The 18,135-nt window shown below is 38.6% G+C and overlaps 1 protein-coding gene across 2 annotated transcripts in view; it reads left to right on the forward strand.

The window, feature by feature from the left end:
- The window catches only part of LOC144083315 (calsyntenin-2-like), a 120,281-nt gene extending 102,177 nt beyond the window's left edge, over positions 1-18,104 (forward strand). For both annotated transcript variants that reach the window (XM_077611042.1, XM_077611043.1), the window contains 13 exons: positions 3,350-3,516; positions 5,585-5,733; positions 6,800-7,008; positions 9,060-9,230; positions 9,432-9,577; positions 10,685-10,808; positions 12,546-12,730; positions 12,859-16,169; positions 16,353-16,438; positions 17,454-17,578; positions 17,643-17,761; positions 17,827-17,945; positions 18,009-18,104. In XM_077611042.1, the coding sequence (XP_077467168.1) occupies positions 3,350-3,516; positions 5,585-5,733; positions 6,800-7,008; positions 9,060-9,230; positions 9,432-9,577; positions 10,685-10,808; positions 12,546-12,730; positions 12,859-13,053 (1,346 nt within the window). In that variant the 3' untranslated portion in view covers positions 13,054-16,169; positions 16,353-16,438; positions 17,454-17,578; ... (1 more) ...; positions 17,827-17,945; positions 18,009-18,104. The remainder of the gene's footprint in view (positions 1-3,349; positions 3,517-5,584; positions 5,734-6,799; positions 7,009-9,059; positions 9,231-9,431; positions 9,578-10,684; positions 10,809-12,545; positions 12,731-12,858; positions 16,170-16,352; positions 16,439-17,453; positions 17,579-17,642; positions 17,762-17,826; positions 17,946-18,008) is intronic.
- The last annotated feature ends 31 nt before the right edge of the window (positions 18,105-18,135 follow it).

The raw sequence follows: 18,135 nt of genomic DNA on the forward strand, positions 1-18,135 counted from the left end.
GCAGAGTTATCCGAGAGAAAATTGGCTTGTCAGATGGTTAAGTCTTCAAATCCGCAGGGTATGGCTGCCAATGACTTATGAAAACGAATACAAAATATTAATATATTTATATGAGTAAGTCATCTGATGAACAAAAACCAATGCAGAGATCACCAATTCCAGTCGTCGAGGGCACCTATCCACTCTGTTTGCCATGTTTTCCTTCTCTAACAAACCAAAATCAAACATCAACTCATCAGCAAGCTGTTAAGAAGCCTGATAATGATCCCCATTTGTGACAGGACACTGATTCATCATTGTAAATCCAGGCCATCAGACAGTTCATAGTGGTTTTTACTGGTCTAGGTCTTCACCGACCGATAAACTCGGTTCTCACACGTCACTGACCAAAAACGGATTCAAATCGATTTGTATTTACATCCCTAGTCTTAATGTATGTTTGCCGTTGCGATGTAAATCACAAAATCGTATTTTTATTAATGATCAATGCTAATGAAAATGTTGGCCTACTTTCACTTCCCTCCCTCAGTTTTAATTAAAATTAGAATGGTAAAACTGGCATTCAATGTAGCATTACATTCTTATTTTATTACAGAGCAAGAACAAAGACATGACTATATTTTTGGTACCTCATTGTTAAGGGAACGAATAAGTGAGGCATTTGCTCTATAGTTTTAAATGAACAGCTACAAAAGATACTTAGCCTCTTTTTGAGAACTAATTGAACAATCTGAATAAAGTCATACAATAAAACTGTCCTCTAAATTCATAGTTGACACTAATCACACTAGGGTAATATAAATGACACATTTACAACAAGAGTACAGTTGATTTCATATCCCAAGTAAGGCTTCACGGTGATTCCTCACTTCAAATAAAATACCGATTATGTGTCCTTTGTCTCTTTCAACTGCAGCAATGGCCCTCTTGGCTTCATTCTCTCCGACAAAAGGTGTGAATGAAAGTTAATGAAAATTGAAAGTCTTAATTAAGAAGGATTAAAACAATGTTTTTGAGTTGAATCTCACGAAATTCTAGTTCTAAAGCAATACTGATTTTTTTATAAAAGACATGAGTCACCTAAGATTCCCTTTTCAAAGCACTTTGCTTTATGTTTGTTGATGGCACACTCACCAACTTGTAGCTACAGAATGTAGTTCATCAGCAGCAAAATAAATTAATACATAAAACAGAGAGCTCCTACCATGGAAATATGTAATCAGCATAACAATTTCCAAAAGTAACAATAATATCACAATGCAGGGAATTATGCAATAGTTAATATTTGAAAGGCTTTAGTAAAGCATTCCAACAATTGGCTTTTCTTGATAATGTTTTATCAGTCATGCCGTCAAACAAATGAAAAAAGGAGAGAGTGCCAACTACCACCATAGCAATCATGGAAAAGCCATTAGTAGTATTTAATTGAATGCCTTTATTGTCATTATCCGAGTACAAAAAAAAATATGCGTCATCATAAAGTGCCCACGTAAATAAGTAGTAGTCATAAAAAGATGAATATACAATAAAAATGAGGTGAGATTTTGGGAAAAAAGTGACTAAAGTGGTTAGCAGTACGTGATTAATGTAGTTATGGTGTTTCAAAGTGCAAGATTAAAATTTGCAATGCTAAGACAGAAGTAAAAGTCAGAGAACATTACTTTTTGATATGCATCTGGCAGTATTATGGCATTTTACACATTGTGCAGTGACAGTTATATGACAGTATAGGAGTCAAGGGAACACTAGTGTGTGGTATGGTCCCTGGTTGTTTAAAAAATCGATTCAGATGTGTGTCCCACGACTCTGTGACTTTTACTTTATTTGTTGACAAGAGTACAGATAGGCAAGCATGATAAGACAAATGATGGTTGCAAGATGAGCAGAAAAGAAAATGTCAGTTTAAAACAAGCTTGCTTTTTTGCAGCTGTGACATTTTAATTATATATGTCTTGATGCAATTTCATGCCTCATAACCATTAACTGGCCAGTCAGCATTGGTTGATGTGAGTAGTTTCTGTCATGACCACATCAAGTAAATGTAATTGAAAATTATCACATTCCTCAGATGTATACTATGAAACTTTCAGCTCGCTGGAACAAAACCATAGCCTTTCATTAGATGGTGATTAAATCTGTATCAACCCACCATTAGAAGCTGAGAACAAGCATTAATCAGTTGTACATGAATGTAAATGTGAAATAATGGCCTGCATTTAATTATTTTTTTCAGCTGATGAAAATGAATAGCATTCATCACTAAATTTGGCTTAGTCAAATATACTAATATACCAACATTATATAGCAGCATTCACATGAATTATGAGTCTTTTCTCCCAGAGGATTTTCAGAAGTAACTTACAATGCACATGAACTAGATTAGAAATAGGAATACTCAATTATATTCATTCACCAGTCAATACATGTAATATCACTTATCCTATTCAGATCTCCAGTGGATCAAAACGGTGGTGTGTGTGTGTGTTGGGTGGGGGTTGTTTGTGTATATTCATCATCTTCTGTTGCGCTTATCCTCACAAGGGTCACGGAGATGCTGGAGCATACCCTAGCTAACTATGGGCAGTAGGTGTGGTGCATACTGATTTGGTTGCCAGCCAATCGCAGGAACAAGACAAGCAACCATTCATGCACATACTCATACCAAAGGATAATTTAGAGAGTTAATCCAGCCTAAAATGCATTTTTGAGGGATGTGGGAGGACCCCAAAGTACCCTGAGAAAACCTACGTAGTACCATCCAGTTCATCATTCCTCCAGTCAGTTATTTACTCATTGGCAGCCATTTTTTCCATGCTTTTTCAGGCTTTTTTTCCCCCATCCTCTATTTTTTTCATTGCATAGTTCCTCATATTAACAGCTGTCAAAAGCATTTTCACTCTTAATTCAATATCCACAGATTTTGTATTATTGATATAATGATCCACATTATTTTTGTATTCATTTTCTTTTCAATATCAACCATCATGTGTCAAATATCCACATTTTTGAATCCGCATATTGTTATCATGCACACCAAAAAGTATTCAGACCGTTTATTCATTCATGCCAACAACAACAAAATCACAAATTTATTGTCCATGGGTTTAAATGGAAGTGTTAATGATTGTCTTTGTGTGCGCTGCCATTGATTGGCAAGCAGTTCAGGATGAACCCCACCTCTTGCTAAAAGTCAGATGGGATAGGCTCTAGCACACCTGCAACCCTAGTGAGGATAATCAGTACAGAGAGAGTAGATGGGTGGATTATCTTAAGCACAAATAAAAGTGTGACTAACAGGTTTTAATATTGACTGTTGACTTTACATTTGTGTCTATTTGTTCATATGTAGGTGGCGAGGTTACCAAGCCAAGGTTTACTCAGTACTTCAGGGGCAGTTTATCTGGAATGACCCTCCGACCAGGAAAAATTGAGAGTCAAAAAGTAATTTCCTGTCTGCAGGCTTGCAAAGAAGGCCTGGACATCAACTCCCTTGAAAGCCTGGATAAGAGCATCAAGGTACGCATAGTAACACAGCATTATGAATGTGAATTGAAACTGGTTAATTTTGGTAACTCACTATACTAATTTTGAAACATTGGATTGACTGGCTGGGCCCCCTGTTCTAGACTGCCAGGTTCGGTTGGTTTGCTATTTCTAAGAGACGTATTTATTTTTCTTCATTTTACTTACAGATCAGCCAGAAGAGTTATCTTGCTATCATTCTATCTGTAATTTCTTCTTTTGATCGTTATATATAGTGTAACTTTTACAGTGTCCCAGGTGTTAAAGACTAAAGATGGACAAAACAGGGCTATTAGGGAGAGAAAAAAACAACTAACAAACTTGTTAACGATGTGTTACTTAAACTCAACCAGCTCAAGTATGTCACTTGGATCAGTGGTGCCCAACCACCGGGCCGGGGACCGGTACTGGTCCGCGAGCCACCTGGTATCGATCCGTCAGAGAAATAAATATTAACGTTTTCAATCTCTCACTCCTACTCGAAATGAAAAAAGCTGTTATAATAATAATAATATTAATAATAATAATGCTTCGGACTTATTTTTTGCCATCGTGGATGTCGTCCGTGGAACATACAGCCTCCTCCACCTTTGTCTTAAGTTGTCACCCTCTGCATACGCCGGTCCGCGAGAAAATAGGAAGAGCTTTACCGGTCCGCGGTAAGAAAAAGTTTGGGGACCACTTATTTGGATAACCTGGAATAGTGACGAGCAAAGCACCATGAGAGAAAAAGAACACTAAATGAGGGACTACAAGGATGTAACGAGCAGCTGCAGGAGTATATATATGTCATGATGGGAAAAAAGAAAAGTTTGAAGGGGAAATAACGGGCATGATAGAATTTGAAGACCCTTATGGTGCTTTTAAGTGCCAAAAATCAGCAGACCAGCAAACCACCTTTCAAGGAAGATTGGCCACAAACAACTATGTTCAAATTGCACATGCAGCAGACCCAACAAAACTGTCTATCTTTTTTGTTGGTCTACTTTTTTTGTTCGTGGAAATCTGTGCACACTGACAAAAAAGTGCATGAAACCTTCCATTTGTCATTGTATTATGCCTGCCAGTGTATAGGTGGCAGCACCACCAACACCTGATTTTTGTATGTAACGTTTTCCTAGATTGAGTTAGTTCCTGCTTAAAGGGCAATTTTCAAATACTCGGGGTGATAGACAAATGCATTGGAAAAAACTGGGCTTAGTTTGACGAATCTTATCTTGGAAGGTAAGCTCTCCTAATGTGAGATGTTTTTTTTATTGAACTGGTGGATTATATGGTCTGCCTGCGTCAGAGGCTGTTTTTCCCATTTTATGACCCTGGAGAGTGCCACCAAAACTCCACCCGTTTCCACATGTTTTCAATTTTTTGTGATTACAGTCCCCCAAAACACCATCAGTGTCTGAATATCTGGGAAAAAATGTGCCGTTTGTATTGTAGGTGTTGTCTGTTTCTTTCTACATTTCAGGTTTGCTAGTTGCCATCAGTCTTTGAATTCTCACTTCCCGCTGTATATTTCAAGAGACAGCTTTGACCATCCATTTTCTAGGTCTATACTATGTGAATGCCCACATCTGGAGCTATATGTCGCAATTCACCCGTTTTTGATCTGGTCAGGTTAATGTCATTTGTGAATTGAATCATCCCTGCTGCTCAAAAGTCACTAATGTGAGCTATTATACTTTAGTAGTAATGGGCTTTCAACATTTTAAATTGAAATGTCAAAAATGCACATTTCATTTCTCTTAGCCATGATTTTCATCTCGTTAGCTGACAAAGCGTTGTGTTCTTCCTAACGGTGATTTATGAAGGCACACATCTTGAGACACTTATTGAGTGTCTTGAAGGTAAATGTGTATACCACTTTAATCATATAAAAATTGCTGCACGTCTCCCTTATCTTTATCCTTCAGATGCATTTGAAGATCGCAGCTGTGTTTTGTACCATGAAATTTAAAAGCTAAACATTTCTATCTGAAATGGGTTTTCATATTGTAAATATATACAAATACTTTATTCATTTGTGCACCAATACTCAGCATATCTTACTGTTTTGTTTTTCTAGTTTCACTTCAACCCAGCTCAGTCCATACTGGTAATGGAGGGAGAAGATTTAGAAAACATGAACACTGCAGTGAAGAAGGTCTCCTACATAAACTCTCGTCAGTTTCCCACCCCGGGAGTGCGACATCTTCGTATCTCTACTACTGTTCAGTATGTACAAAATGTACTAAAGGTTTTTTTTCCCTTTGACTTTCAATCATCTAACATGCCTTCCTTACCAATAAACACCTATTAGTGTAGTTCTCAGGATGTCAAAATACATGCAGCTCATTTGAGTTAATGCAATAGTTTGACTAACAAGAATACAATGGTAAGAAACTAAAAATTAGGATATGTTTAAGTGATGGGCAGTTGGTAGGAACTTTTTTTCTCTCATTCTTTCTTTTTCATCCAGTTTATTGTGTAAAATGCATAATACCTGTGGCACATCACGGTGACTGTCATTCACTCAGTCTTGGTCTGAGAGCACAATAGCATTACAGCAGAACATAAATCGAGTCACGTGGCACTATTTTAGGTCCACAAACAGCCATGACAGAAGAGTGAGGAGTGGTCTGGGTGACAGAAGAGGCGACCATTTTGAGGCTTTGGTGCTGCAGGCAGGCGTTATGCTGGTACGAAAGGGGCTAATGTGCAGCTTTAAGAGGCGTTGAACAGTGTTGTTGTCGAAATTATTTAAATTAATTCATGCAGTTGTTGAAAAAGTAACAAAGCAAATACATGATTTGATAAAAGTCACTTCTGTAATTCAACTAGGAGTATAATTTTATGTTCAGTATCACTGAAATTGAAAATTAAAACATGCAGTGGTTGTAATTCATATTTTTGTTGCTGTAAGTTTAAAGTACTGTACTGTATGTTAATATTTTGTTTTATTTTTTATGATTTATTATCAGCTGATGCATGGATTATTCCAACATCAGCCTAAAAATCATTCTCCCCATGTGCTAGAATCTGATTTTTCTTTTTTGGTTTGGCATAGACGGGAGCAACATTATTGATATCAGATTCGGTATTACTGAAACTACCTTAATTATATACTCTGTATTCAATCGAAAAGAAGAAAAAAACCTCATAACTAAAATAATTTTCAACTTGACAAGATCCCTTTTCAATTTGACAGCAAATTTGCCTTAAGTAGCAGGTTCCTGACATTTTTCTCATCTTTTGCCATCCATCTGCTTTAATTAAACTTATCCTTTATGCTCATTTTTAGATGTTTTGGTGAAGATACGTGTATCACTATCCCTGATATTGAGGCCGTAGTAATGGTGCTGCAGCCCAGCGAGCCCAGGATAACCATCACTGGAATGGAAAGACAGACTCATCCTGCTTCTGACCTCAGGGCACAAGGTGTTGCTCTTTTCCGGCAGCTCCACATCATCAGCACGGTCAACACGGGAGATACTGTGGCCCACAGTACAGGTAACATAACAGGAAATATCATAAATATGGTAGTTTTGTATACAGCATCTTCCAACTAACAAGCATCCTCCTATGTATGTATAGTGTCATTTCCAGTATCTATTGGGCCAGTCAATGTTCAAACTACATTTTTTCTTTCATTCATTTTATGTACCATTGATCCTCACAAGGCTCAGCTAACATAGAGACAGACAACCATTCACGCTCACAAAAATACCTCGGGGCAATTTAGAGTGTTCAACCAGCCTTCATGCATGTCATTCAGACGGGGGAGAAAACTGGAGTGCCCAGGGAAAACATGCATACATAGGAGGACCGATCTGGATTCGAACCCAGGACTATGGAACTGTGAGGCTCACACACTAACCACTCATTCTTCAGGCTTCCCAGTAAAGTACAGTTTATGCTAAAACACATATTGGAGAATTTATATCTGCTTGCCTTGCCATTATATTCAGTCACTCTTGCAGAAGCACTTTACAGGGCTTATTACCCTTGGGGGATACAGGTTAGTCTTGTTGAGCTCCCCCGCTTCTAGTACATGATATACCCGCCCACTCGCTGATATCAGTTTAGCATGAGACCTGCAATGACCAGCTACAGAAATCACTCACCTGAACCATTGAAAAATGAGTATTAAAATCCTCTTGTCTTCCATGTCCTGTGGCAGAAACATCCTGATTTTGCATGGCCCAGAGCTAATTAGGAGGAGATAAGAGGGTGGGAGGCCTGCCCTTCCATTGTGAATAAAGCAGCCAGGGAAGCAGAGCAAAAAGGAGCACTGCTACAGTGCTTCAGGAGTTGGTAGAGCTCTTTCTCTGTGAAATAGAACCAACAGCTGGGGAGAAGTGATTAGCTGCAAGCCAAAGAAAAAAAGTGTTGGAACAAAAGTGAGTGAAGCAGAGAGAATGTGTTAGGGACTCACAAGTTGAAGTTCCCTAATGAGAAGATCTTCTGTTCTTATGAGGTTTGGGGAATTGAAAAAAAAATTCAGGCTTCAGTAATACATTTCTTTTAGACCCATTTAATCATTCATTCTACTCTTGGTTGCATTCCATGTCATCCATTTACTGCAGGCTTGGTGCTGATTCATTTCCCTTTTCCATCTCTGAATAGCTCTTCGAGGCTTAGTCTGATACATTTTCTCAAGGCCAGGCAAGGTCCTCAATTCATTTGTGAACTTATAATTGTAGTCAACATATAGCCGTTCTTCATAACTTTGTCCTAAAGTCCTTCAGTAGCCTACAATGTGATTTAAACTCTCATCACTTCCTAAAGCCTATGAAGTTTTGTGTAACTTACTACCGGTGTGATAAAGAACGTATGGAGTTTGCATGTTTTCCCTGGGCTACCGTGGGTTTTACTGTGTACTCCGGTTTCCTCACACATCCCAAAAACATGCAGGGTAGGCTGGTTGAACACTCTAAATTGCCCCTAGGTAGGAATGTGAGTGTAAATGGTTGTTCATCTCCTTGTGCCCTGCAATTGGCTGACCACCGATTCAGGGTGTCCCCCGCCCAGTGCCAATAGTTAGCTGGGATAGTAAAATGTAAAATGTCCAATTGGCATCTAAGTGACACAAAAGGCTTCAGTCAGAAATTCTGTATCGTAATTCTCTTTTGCTTACTCATCTTTTTTCTTTTCATGACTTTGGCTGACCCTATTAAACACACTCACAAAGATATATTACCATGGGACGCTATAGTTACATGTCCAAATACTTGCATCATGACCCAGGACCCTTTCACACTGTTCCCTCCCAGGAGTAAAAAAGCAGCTATGCACATTTAACAGTCTTTCTAGATACTTAGTGTGCATGCAAGCTAGTAATTCATGTGGACAACTAGTTGAATGTATTTCAGTTTGTGTTTTTGGTTGTTCAGTGTGTGTGCATGGGGTTCTCACCAGAAAACCTCGATGCAGCATGATGGAATAACAAAAAATGTGCAAATAGTCTTGCCTTCAAGAATTGTTTCAATTTTACAGTGGCAGCCGTTGCTTCCCGAGGTCATGATTTAATAACTGTGTGTCTTTGCACATTGTGTACGAAGACAAAAGACAAGGAATTCTGGAGGAAATCATTCACAATTTGGACTACTGTGATATCCTGGTTTTGGGGGAGGAGTTAAGGCCAGATCAGGAGTCCCTCCAACTGCAGCGCAGCATTCTGCACGGAAAACACCTAGATGCAACGAATTCCACTTCTGGAATGTCCATATATGGTTAGTCACTGTGTCTTTTAATTAACAAGGTGTGATTTGAATGAAAAAACAACAGTATGTTTGTTAGACCACCCAAACCAGACACATCTGGCCACTTGTATGTACTTTATACAATTGATGTTTTATATCTTTTCTAAATGGGCTAGAAACAAAATCTCACCTGATAAATTTGACTCTGTATCATTTCCCGGCTTTCTACAGGTGTGGACTCCATGGCCAACTACGAAGAAGTGATCCGGGAGGTGCACTACTACAACTTGCGACCAGAAGACCTCACCGAGAGAAGGTTCCGTCTCACGTGCTCAGAGCTCAATGGACGCTACACCAGTAATGAGTTTAACTCAGAGGTCAGTGTAATGTATCATTAACAAGCCAGAGGGGCCTTTTTTGCCTGCACATTGAAGTCGTAAAACTAACATGAAGGTAAAAATCGATGACACTTTATGTTAAAATGTGAACGACTCTGCCATAAATATACTAATTGGTTTCTCAAGTCTAATTCTACTTAAATTTGCACAATTCTTTATCGGTGGTGTATTAAAACCATTTTCTTCCCAGGCAACATTTGCATTCAGGCTGGCCTCAAACGCTTGTTAATGTAAAACTATTAATAAAATAATCTGCATGCCTTACTCATCATGTTAGTACTTATATCCATTATTTCCACAGCTTTTGTTTTTTATTGATTGCAGCAGAATATCACTTAAAGCTACTGTTATATAAATACACCAAATGTGTTTTTTTCTTTTTTTTCAATTTATTCATTTAATTTTCATTCTGCTTATCCTCACAAGAGTCACGGGGCTGCTGGAGCCTATCCAGGCCAGCAGTAGGTGGGGGACACCCTGAATCAGGTGCCAGCCAATCACAGGGCACAATGAGGCAAACAATCATTCAAGCACATACTCATAGCTAAGGACAATTTAGAGAGTTCAACCAGCCTACCATGTTGATTTTTAGAATATGGGAGGAAACTGCAGGCACAGAGAGAACATGCAACCTTGACATAGGACACATGTCATACATAACCCACTGGGGATTGAACCCTCAATTTCAAAACTGTCAGTTGGACATACTAAACACTTGGTCCATGTGCCACCCTAATCCTTTTTTTAATGATCAAATATAATATACAACAATGGTTGATTTAAAACTGTGAAATGACACAGTTGGAAAATAAATGGGTAGAAATAAAAGAATAGCAATTGGTTTCTATCTAATGTTTTAAGAATATACAGAAAGGACATGCTTCTTTTGGTCAGTATGGTGACCTAGTGGATTGGACTAATAGTAGAGGAGTCAAGCAGATACGGTACATGCTGGAGGGAAAAAAAATACAAGGGATGACCGTGGTCCTTGTTTCTGTATACTGTACATATTTAATACCTTCCGGAGGGAAATCTGTTGACACACTTGCAGTGTGTGATCTTTATTCTTTTTCCTGTATTTTACAGGTGAGCATCCTTCACAATTCGGAGGTCAGAGCACATGTCAGTCAGTCTGTGGCTGCACCAAAGCACATGCAGTTAGTCCACCATCCGTACATGATTGATGAACTGTACCCCGAGCATACCTCAGGTAGGGAAAAAAAATTGTATGAAATGCTGTGCATGTCCACACGTATCTTGTCTTTATTTAGCTTGATCTATGTGTCATGGGCATGTCTATGGCATTGATGGTTTCAGGCAGATTAGTGACATTGCAAAACTATTCCATTCTCTTTATTAATCTAGTTCAAATATAATTTAATGTGTAGTATTACCAATTTTTGATAGGCCTTTATTTCAATAATACCCAAATAAAGTTGGGACTAACTTAAGGACCAGTGTAAATATTTCAGCTATTTTGTTTTTGCAAAACACTGAGCTTTTACAGTAAAACATATTTTTCAAATGTTTATTCCTACATAGTTAAATCTGTTAGACTTTCTAGTTCCTTACCAGACTGTTCACCAGATTGCTACTCTCAGGCATGGAAAGGCACATCCAAGTACTCTTTAGTCAAGAGAACATAGCGAGACATCAGTCTTATGCTACCACATGAGCTTTAATTATTCATCAGATTCCAATGGATTCTACTTAGAACTGCAGATATCAGAGTGCTGTGCGTGTGTCGGTCCATCCCAGTGTGTGTCAGAGGTAGGAATGTATGAGAAAAGAAGGTCACAGTGGGCAGGAGCTGGTTGATAAGTGAACTATATGGAGAAAATAGAAAGTAGTTAGTGGATGATTAGTAGTTTCAGCACGATCATGATATTACCTAATGAGACACTTTCAGGAGGAAGGAAGTGCAGGTTCATATTTAAAACCCACACTTTTGAAGGCATGGTTTGGCTGTATTTTTTGTACAATTAATTGAAATGGAATGAACTTATTCCATTCCATAGCACCTATTTTAACCTAGAATTCTGAAAATAATGTCCTGCTGTGCAATACATGCAGAGGGCATGATTGGCTTTATTTTCAACGCATGTTTCGAGTGGTTTTTTTCAAATACCTGTAATGGCATTGTGGATAAAAATAAAGAAATGGATTAGCATATGATATTGGCCTATGCAAATGTGTGAAGACACAAAAATCGGCTTTCAATGCTAAATTAAAGTTTTCAAACCCTCGGAGGTGTGCATTCTCACGTGCATCTTAAACTACCAATAAACACAAAACTGGAAAAAAAACACTGAATCCATTCATCTAAAAATTAAAGCACTGGATATAGATTCTCAATATAGGCCATTAGTGGTACAACATCATTAAATATGCAAAGTAATTGCCAGTAGAATGCTGTAGTTAACCTAATTTAAATCATTTGGTGAAAGACTCATCCCGAGCTATCTTTAAAATCTGATATTTATTTCAGTATCAGGCACATGCTGTATGGTTTTATAAATCCAGCAAAATGTGTGTCTGCTCATGCAAAAATGTCTGTTACATGCCCTACAGATGCTGCAAGTGTAGTGGATGAAAGTCAATTTGTTTTAGATTGGACTTCACAAGAAAGTCAAGTAAATAATCATCTGAGGAGTGCTTTAAGTGTGTGACTCCGAATGAACACACAGCAAGACGATCGCGGCCAGACTCCTAAATGTTGTGCTCTCTCAGAAGGATAAAGATCAGAGTATGAGAAATAAACATTTTAGATCAAGAGACCTCTGTTGTTGTTGTTAGTTCCAAACTCAAGTGAGGTTATCCTCCAATTCTGCTCCCACCAGATTTAAATGTTTTAATGAACGATATTAAAGGTAGAATAAAGGTGGATGGACAGATGGAATGTCTGTCATTACGCTGCAATTGTATTTACCATCGTTGCCATTTTTAGGTGTGCCAAGTGTCGCCACAATGGTGATTGTGATGTGCATCGCCTCCTTGGTGGTGGTGGTGGTGTTAGGAATCTACCGCATCCATCTCACCCACCAGCAAGAAGTCAAGCTGTCTGCAACGAGCAATGAACAAGATGGGACCTGGGATGACTCAGCCCTCACCATTACCGTCAACCCAATGGAGGTAAAAAAGTCGATGACAATGATGTTGACAAAATAAAAGGAAGCAGAAATGGCCATGTGATTTGATTTTTACATCATCATGGAGAAATAAAAAACTTCTCAATTGTCATAATAACCTGATCTGGTCAGAATGTGCAGTATGCCCAGGCCACAGAGGAGGTGGTGACCAGCGAGGAAGAGAATGAAGAGGAAGATGAGGATGAGGACGAGGACGAGGATGACATCACCAGTGCGGAGTCTGATGACAGTGAAGAAGAAGCGGATGTCCAGCTGCCCACGATTCAAGGAACAAAGCGCCTCAACTGGCAAAAAACAACTTATTGAAACTTTCAATTACAAACATACGACATTCCCCATGATCTTCACGTCTGTAATACAATATCAAATATGATGGCTGGCTGACACACAATAACAAAATCTGGCAGACATACACAGTTGAGTCATTGAAAAATGATGTAACATCTCCCCCTACTGGATTATGTGAAATATTGTATTGGAAAAGAGTGGTTAAAAAATACATCCACACACAGCTATACACATCTTATCCTTGTCAGGGTCACGGGGTGCTGGAGCCCATCCCAGCTAAAAGCTGTAAAATTACACCATTGACGACTCGGTAAAAACCCAAATTTAGCAATACATTTAAAAATAGACTAAAAAATTACTGTCATAGGCAATAGAGAATACTTTATCATTTCACTATAACTATATTGACAAAAAATGATAAATGAAAACAATTGACAAGTGGGGAAAATTTCTAATACTATGATTTGTATACACTCTGTCACGTATTCGTCTTTATTCCAGCGCATGAGGCAAGTAATTGAACTGGAATACTTTCAATAGAGTGATGGGAGAGCCTCATTTTCAACAAGAGCTAAAAATGAGAATAATCAGTTACCTAAACATATGAGGGAGAAAAAACAGATGTCATTTTAAACTCAATAAGGGGTTCGAGCTTTGTGTGTTTTGGGGGATAGACATAAAATCTCCTTGTACATTTTTATAAACTATATTGTAAAGAGAGTGTATAGTATGTGATCCCGCACCCAATCTTTTCCATCCTTGCCGCGCACCGACGCACTACCCGAACTCTTCCCTCCAGTTGTAGACAACACATGTCATCTCGTGTTTCTCTGTCCATGCTTGAGAATATTTATTCTGCAGAAATAGTTGGTGATTCGACTGCCCCTTCATATTTGTTTCACCTCAGTGTCCGGGTGACTTGGGTATGTTTGTTTGGATGTGTTATCATCTCCATGGATACCATGACAGTTCACTAAGTCCAGAAGTCAAGCTGTACATATTTTCCAAAAGCGGTCTTGAGTGCAAATGTCAACCACTACAAAGCAAAGGATTTAACCAATATGCTGTTGTTGTTGTTATTGTTGTTGTTTTTTAATGCAATCATATGATTTGTACAGGTATGTGCTGCACACCAACACAAATCTGAGCTAAATATGTTCAATGTCTTTTATACTTTCAAACTATCATACAGTCTAAAGCAGTGGTACAAGTTTTGGTTGACAATTCAGCTGTCAGCTTGCCAGCACAGAACAACTAGAAGGATTTCATGAAATGTGATATTTTTAGTTGATTAAAAAGGTAGCACACTTACCACATAAAAGAACATTTGACATAAAATGGCACACAATTATTGGTAGCTCCTGTGGTCAGTTATAGCACGCACCCACAGCGGAATTATTGATAAACTCAATAGAATTAAACAAGATAGTGATTCCTACAATGGTGGGCCATCAGGGCCTGCAAGGCCTTCTCTGCTGGCCTAAAAAATATCTGAATCACAGACTGATGTTAATTATATTTTGGCCATGAATACTTATTAAATAATTCCAAATTGTCTGTCAGATTCCTTTTATTGCTTTTCCCTTGGTTGTGCTGCTTCCAAATGTGTTTTCATATTTAAGCATTTAACCAATCACATGTCAGCCATTGTTTGTTGCCAGGGTTAGAAATCTACCCAGAGTCCTTCACAATGAGTTCTGCAGGCCCTGCAGCATAAAATACGCGTGGATAAAACTGTTGCTTTAACCAATCAGATTTCGAGTTGGCGACACCAAGGCCTTTTCATAGGCGTAGGGGAACGTCATCGCTTTTACAAACTATGATTGGCTAGTGATAGAACGGACTAGCCAGAGCTAACAAACTGTATTTGTAGCAAGCTGCACAAGCAAATATATTGTTGTATTGATTTAATAGCGGAGGAGAAGGAATGGATATGGTTGCAGATTTAAATTCACGATATTGGATATTTGCAGTGGTGTGCCGTCAGGGCCTTCAAGGCCTTCTCTGCTGGCCTAAGAAATATCTGAATCATATATTATATTTTGTCTATCAATACTGATGAAATAATTCTAAATTGTCTGTTAGCTTCCTTGCATTGCTTTCCCGCTGGTTGCACTGCTTCCAGATGTGTGTTTTCATATTGAACCATTTAACCAGTGGCGGTCCGTGCATTTTCTCGTAGCGCCTTCAACGTATCAATCCAACCCTCAAAAACTATTTTAGGGCTATAAAACCTCTACTGCAGCTACAGCTGCGACACATAAAAAAATAATCAATAAATTAATGCACAAAAATTGGGTAAAATCCACTTCCTAGCAGCATTTCATGATTAAATACAAATACTGGAGCTTTTCAGACATTACAACTGGGTCGGGGGGTGATTTTCCCAGGAAAAGACAGTAATGAACGTCAATGGCGTATGGGCAAACATTGCCCGAAAATGGGGTAAAATCCAGCCGAAAACAGCATTTATTGATTAAATACAAATACTGGAGCTTTTTAGACATCAGAACCGGGCCCGGAGTATCATTTCCACGGTAAAAAGACAGCGATGAACGTCGATACGTCCATATACGTCCATACGTGAAACGGCAAAAAAAATGCACTGCCACTGTTTAAATGTCTAGAAGTAAAAACAAACACTAAAGTGCATGTCATCACAATGTTCATAATGTGCAATACTGTATTTTAAAGGATTAAAGCCCAACCAAAAAATATTTACAGCTCCCCCCACTAACTAATGCACGTTATGATGAAAACAATGTTTTTTTAAGTATGAATGCCCAATCAACACGTATATTTACAGCCCCGCCCCCGCCCCACCCACTGACTAATGCACGTTATTATGAAAACAATGTTTTTTTTTTAAGTATTAAAGTCCAACCAAAAAGCATTTACAGCCCCCCCTCCCCCCACACGCTGACTAACGCACGTTATTATGAAAACAATTTATATTTTTTGTGTGTCTATTTTTAATAGGCGTGGCCAAGGTTAGAGTTCAAATAGCCGACGTCAAACCCAAAATGGCTGGCTAGCCAGGAGGCAGCACGGGCGTGCACTGCAGAGCAGCTCAAAAGTGACGATTTGCCGAAGAAAGCCTGACAAACTTCTCACAGGACGATGCAGCACATTCGGTTCGTTGTCATTTGGGGATTTCGAAGCCCCAGTTCTCGTCTTAAGAGTGATAAGAGCATGATTCGTTGACGTGATGTAGCCCTATGTGTGTGCAGACAGCAAAATGTTTGCAAACAAATTGGCCACATTGCGTTACCGATCGCTCTTTGTTTAAAAAGAAATCATTCCATTGTGTGTTTCAGTCCCTCAACGAGCACAGACTGCTGGGAAACATCAAGAATGTGGCCAAAACGACTAGAAAGGGGCATCTTGTCGACGCCATAACAAAGTGAGTCATTTTTAAATAGTTCCGATTTTCTCTATCCGTGTAATATTTAAACGTCAGCGTTCAGTATTCAAGGCTTTGCGCAATGGGTTCGTTTTTCATCATGATACATTCAACTTTTGAATGTAAACACTAACTAGCTTTTTTAATAGCAAAAACCTGTGGATAAGTCACCCACACAAATGCCATTAGTGGACGTGTAAGGAATAAACAGTAATCCCTCGATTATCGCGGTTAATTTAGACCAGACATGGCTGCGATAAATAAACTGTAAAGTAGGGTCATCCCTATTGAATTTAATTTGAAAAAAATACTATAGTGGCAAGCGTAGGAGTAGCTTCCGCTTGTGAGTTTCACATCTTTCTGAACTTACAAATAATAATCAAACATAGGCATTGTCATCATACCCAGATAACTGCGTATGATGAAATTGGTAATTGATACAAAAAATTCTGCCATGTAGTGGAACTGTGCACTCAAATAGATTATATACTTTTACCCAGTTAACTTTCTTAAAGACCTCAGGGCTTGGACCGTTTCATTTTTAGTTTTAAATGTGGTTTTGACAAAACCTAAGTGACATTTTTGACTCCTTTAAACATTTTTTTTCGTAAGAATTAATGGATTTGAAATAATTGACTGAAAAACTCAAAGCAGAAGTAGCATTTATTTTATTAGTTATTTTCATGTAATTTGTACCTTGTGGGCCCCTGTCCAGTGTGTTTTCTATATTTCCAACCACATCAAGATCCTGATTATTTGTTTGTGGAGGAAAATGTGAAAAATAGACTGGATAGGGGCCTTTAAAGACTCGGATCATTTTTTAGTCTCTCTGCAGCAGACCATCAGGAGTATGTCTAATATTGCCTTCTTTTGCAGTGTCTGAATAATGGGTACCCTATTGATGTTTTATAGAAAAAAAGCTAAATGTAGGTTTTTTAGTTAAATTAGGCCCTAGTCTGTATTTCTTTTTTATGTAACTTAATCTATTGTGCCTTGACCCCTTTTTGTTTTCCAGAATTCCACTCAAGGGAGGGACAAGGTTTCCTGCCTATGTACAGATAGGCTGACGCACCCCCCCCCTCATTTCTCGGTGTTGGGGGTTACGCCAGAACCTATCTCCAAACTTTTTCAAAATAAAAGGTAAGACCTTGCGAATGGTTTTTTACTTAACTTTGTGTATTGACCCCTTTTTTTTGTTTTCCAGAATTCCACTCAAGGGGGACAAGGTTTCCTGCCTATGTACAGATAGGCTGACGCACCCCCTCATTTCTTGGTGCTGGGGGTTACGCCAGAACCTATCTCCAAACTTTTTCAAAATAAAAGGTAAGACCTTGCGAATGGTTTTTTACTTAACTTTGTGTATTGACCCCTTTTTTTTTGTTTTCCAGAATTCCACCCTAGGGGGACAAGGTTTCCTGCCTATGTACAGATAGGCTGACGCACCCCCCCATTTCTCGGTGCTGGGGGTTACGCCAGAACCTATCTCCAAACTTTTTCAAAATAAAAGGTAAGACCTTGTGAATGTTTTTTTTTTACTTTACTTTGTGTATTGACCCCCTTTTTCCCCCAGAATTCCACCTGGTGCCAAGGGGAGTTGCTGGAGGGCCTGTGTGAACCTATCTCGAGAGCCTGTTTTTCTATGTCAAAATAAAAGTTTTTAAATGTATACATGTTTGTCTTTATCTAACAAAAAATGC

The sequence above is a fragment of the Stigmatopora argus genome, chromosome 10, assembly GCF_051989625.1.
Source record: "Stigmatopora argus isolate UIUO_Sarg chromosome 10, RoL_Sarg_1.0, whole genome shotgun sequence".
Classification (NCBI taxonomy): domain Eukaryota; kingdom Metazoa; phylum Chordata; class Actinopteri; order Syngnathiformes; family Syngnathidae; genus Stigmatopora; species Stigmatopora argus.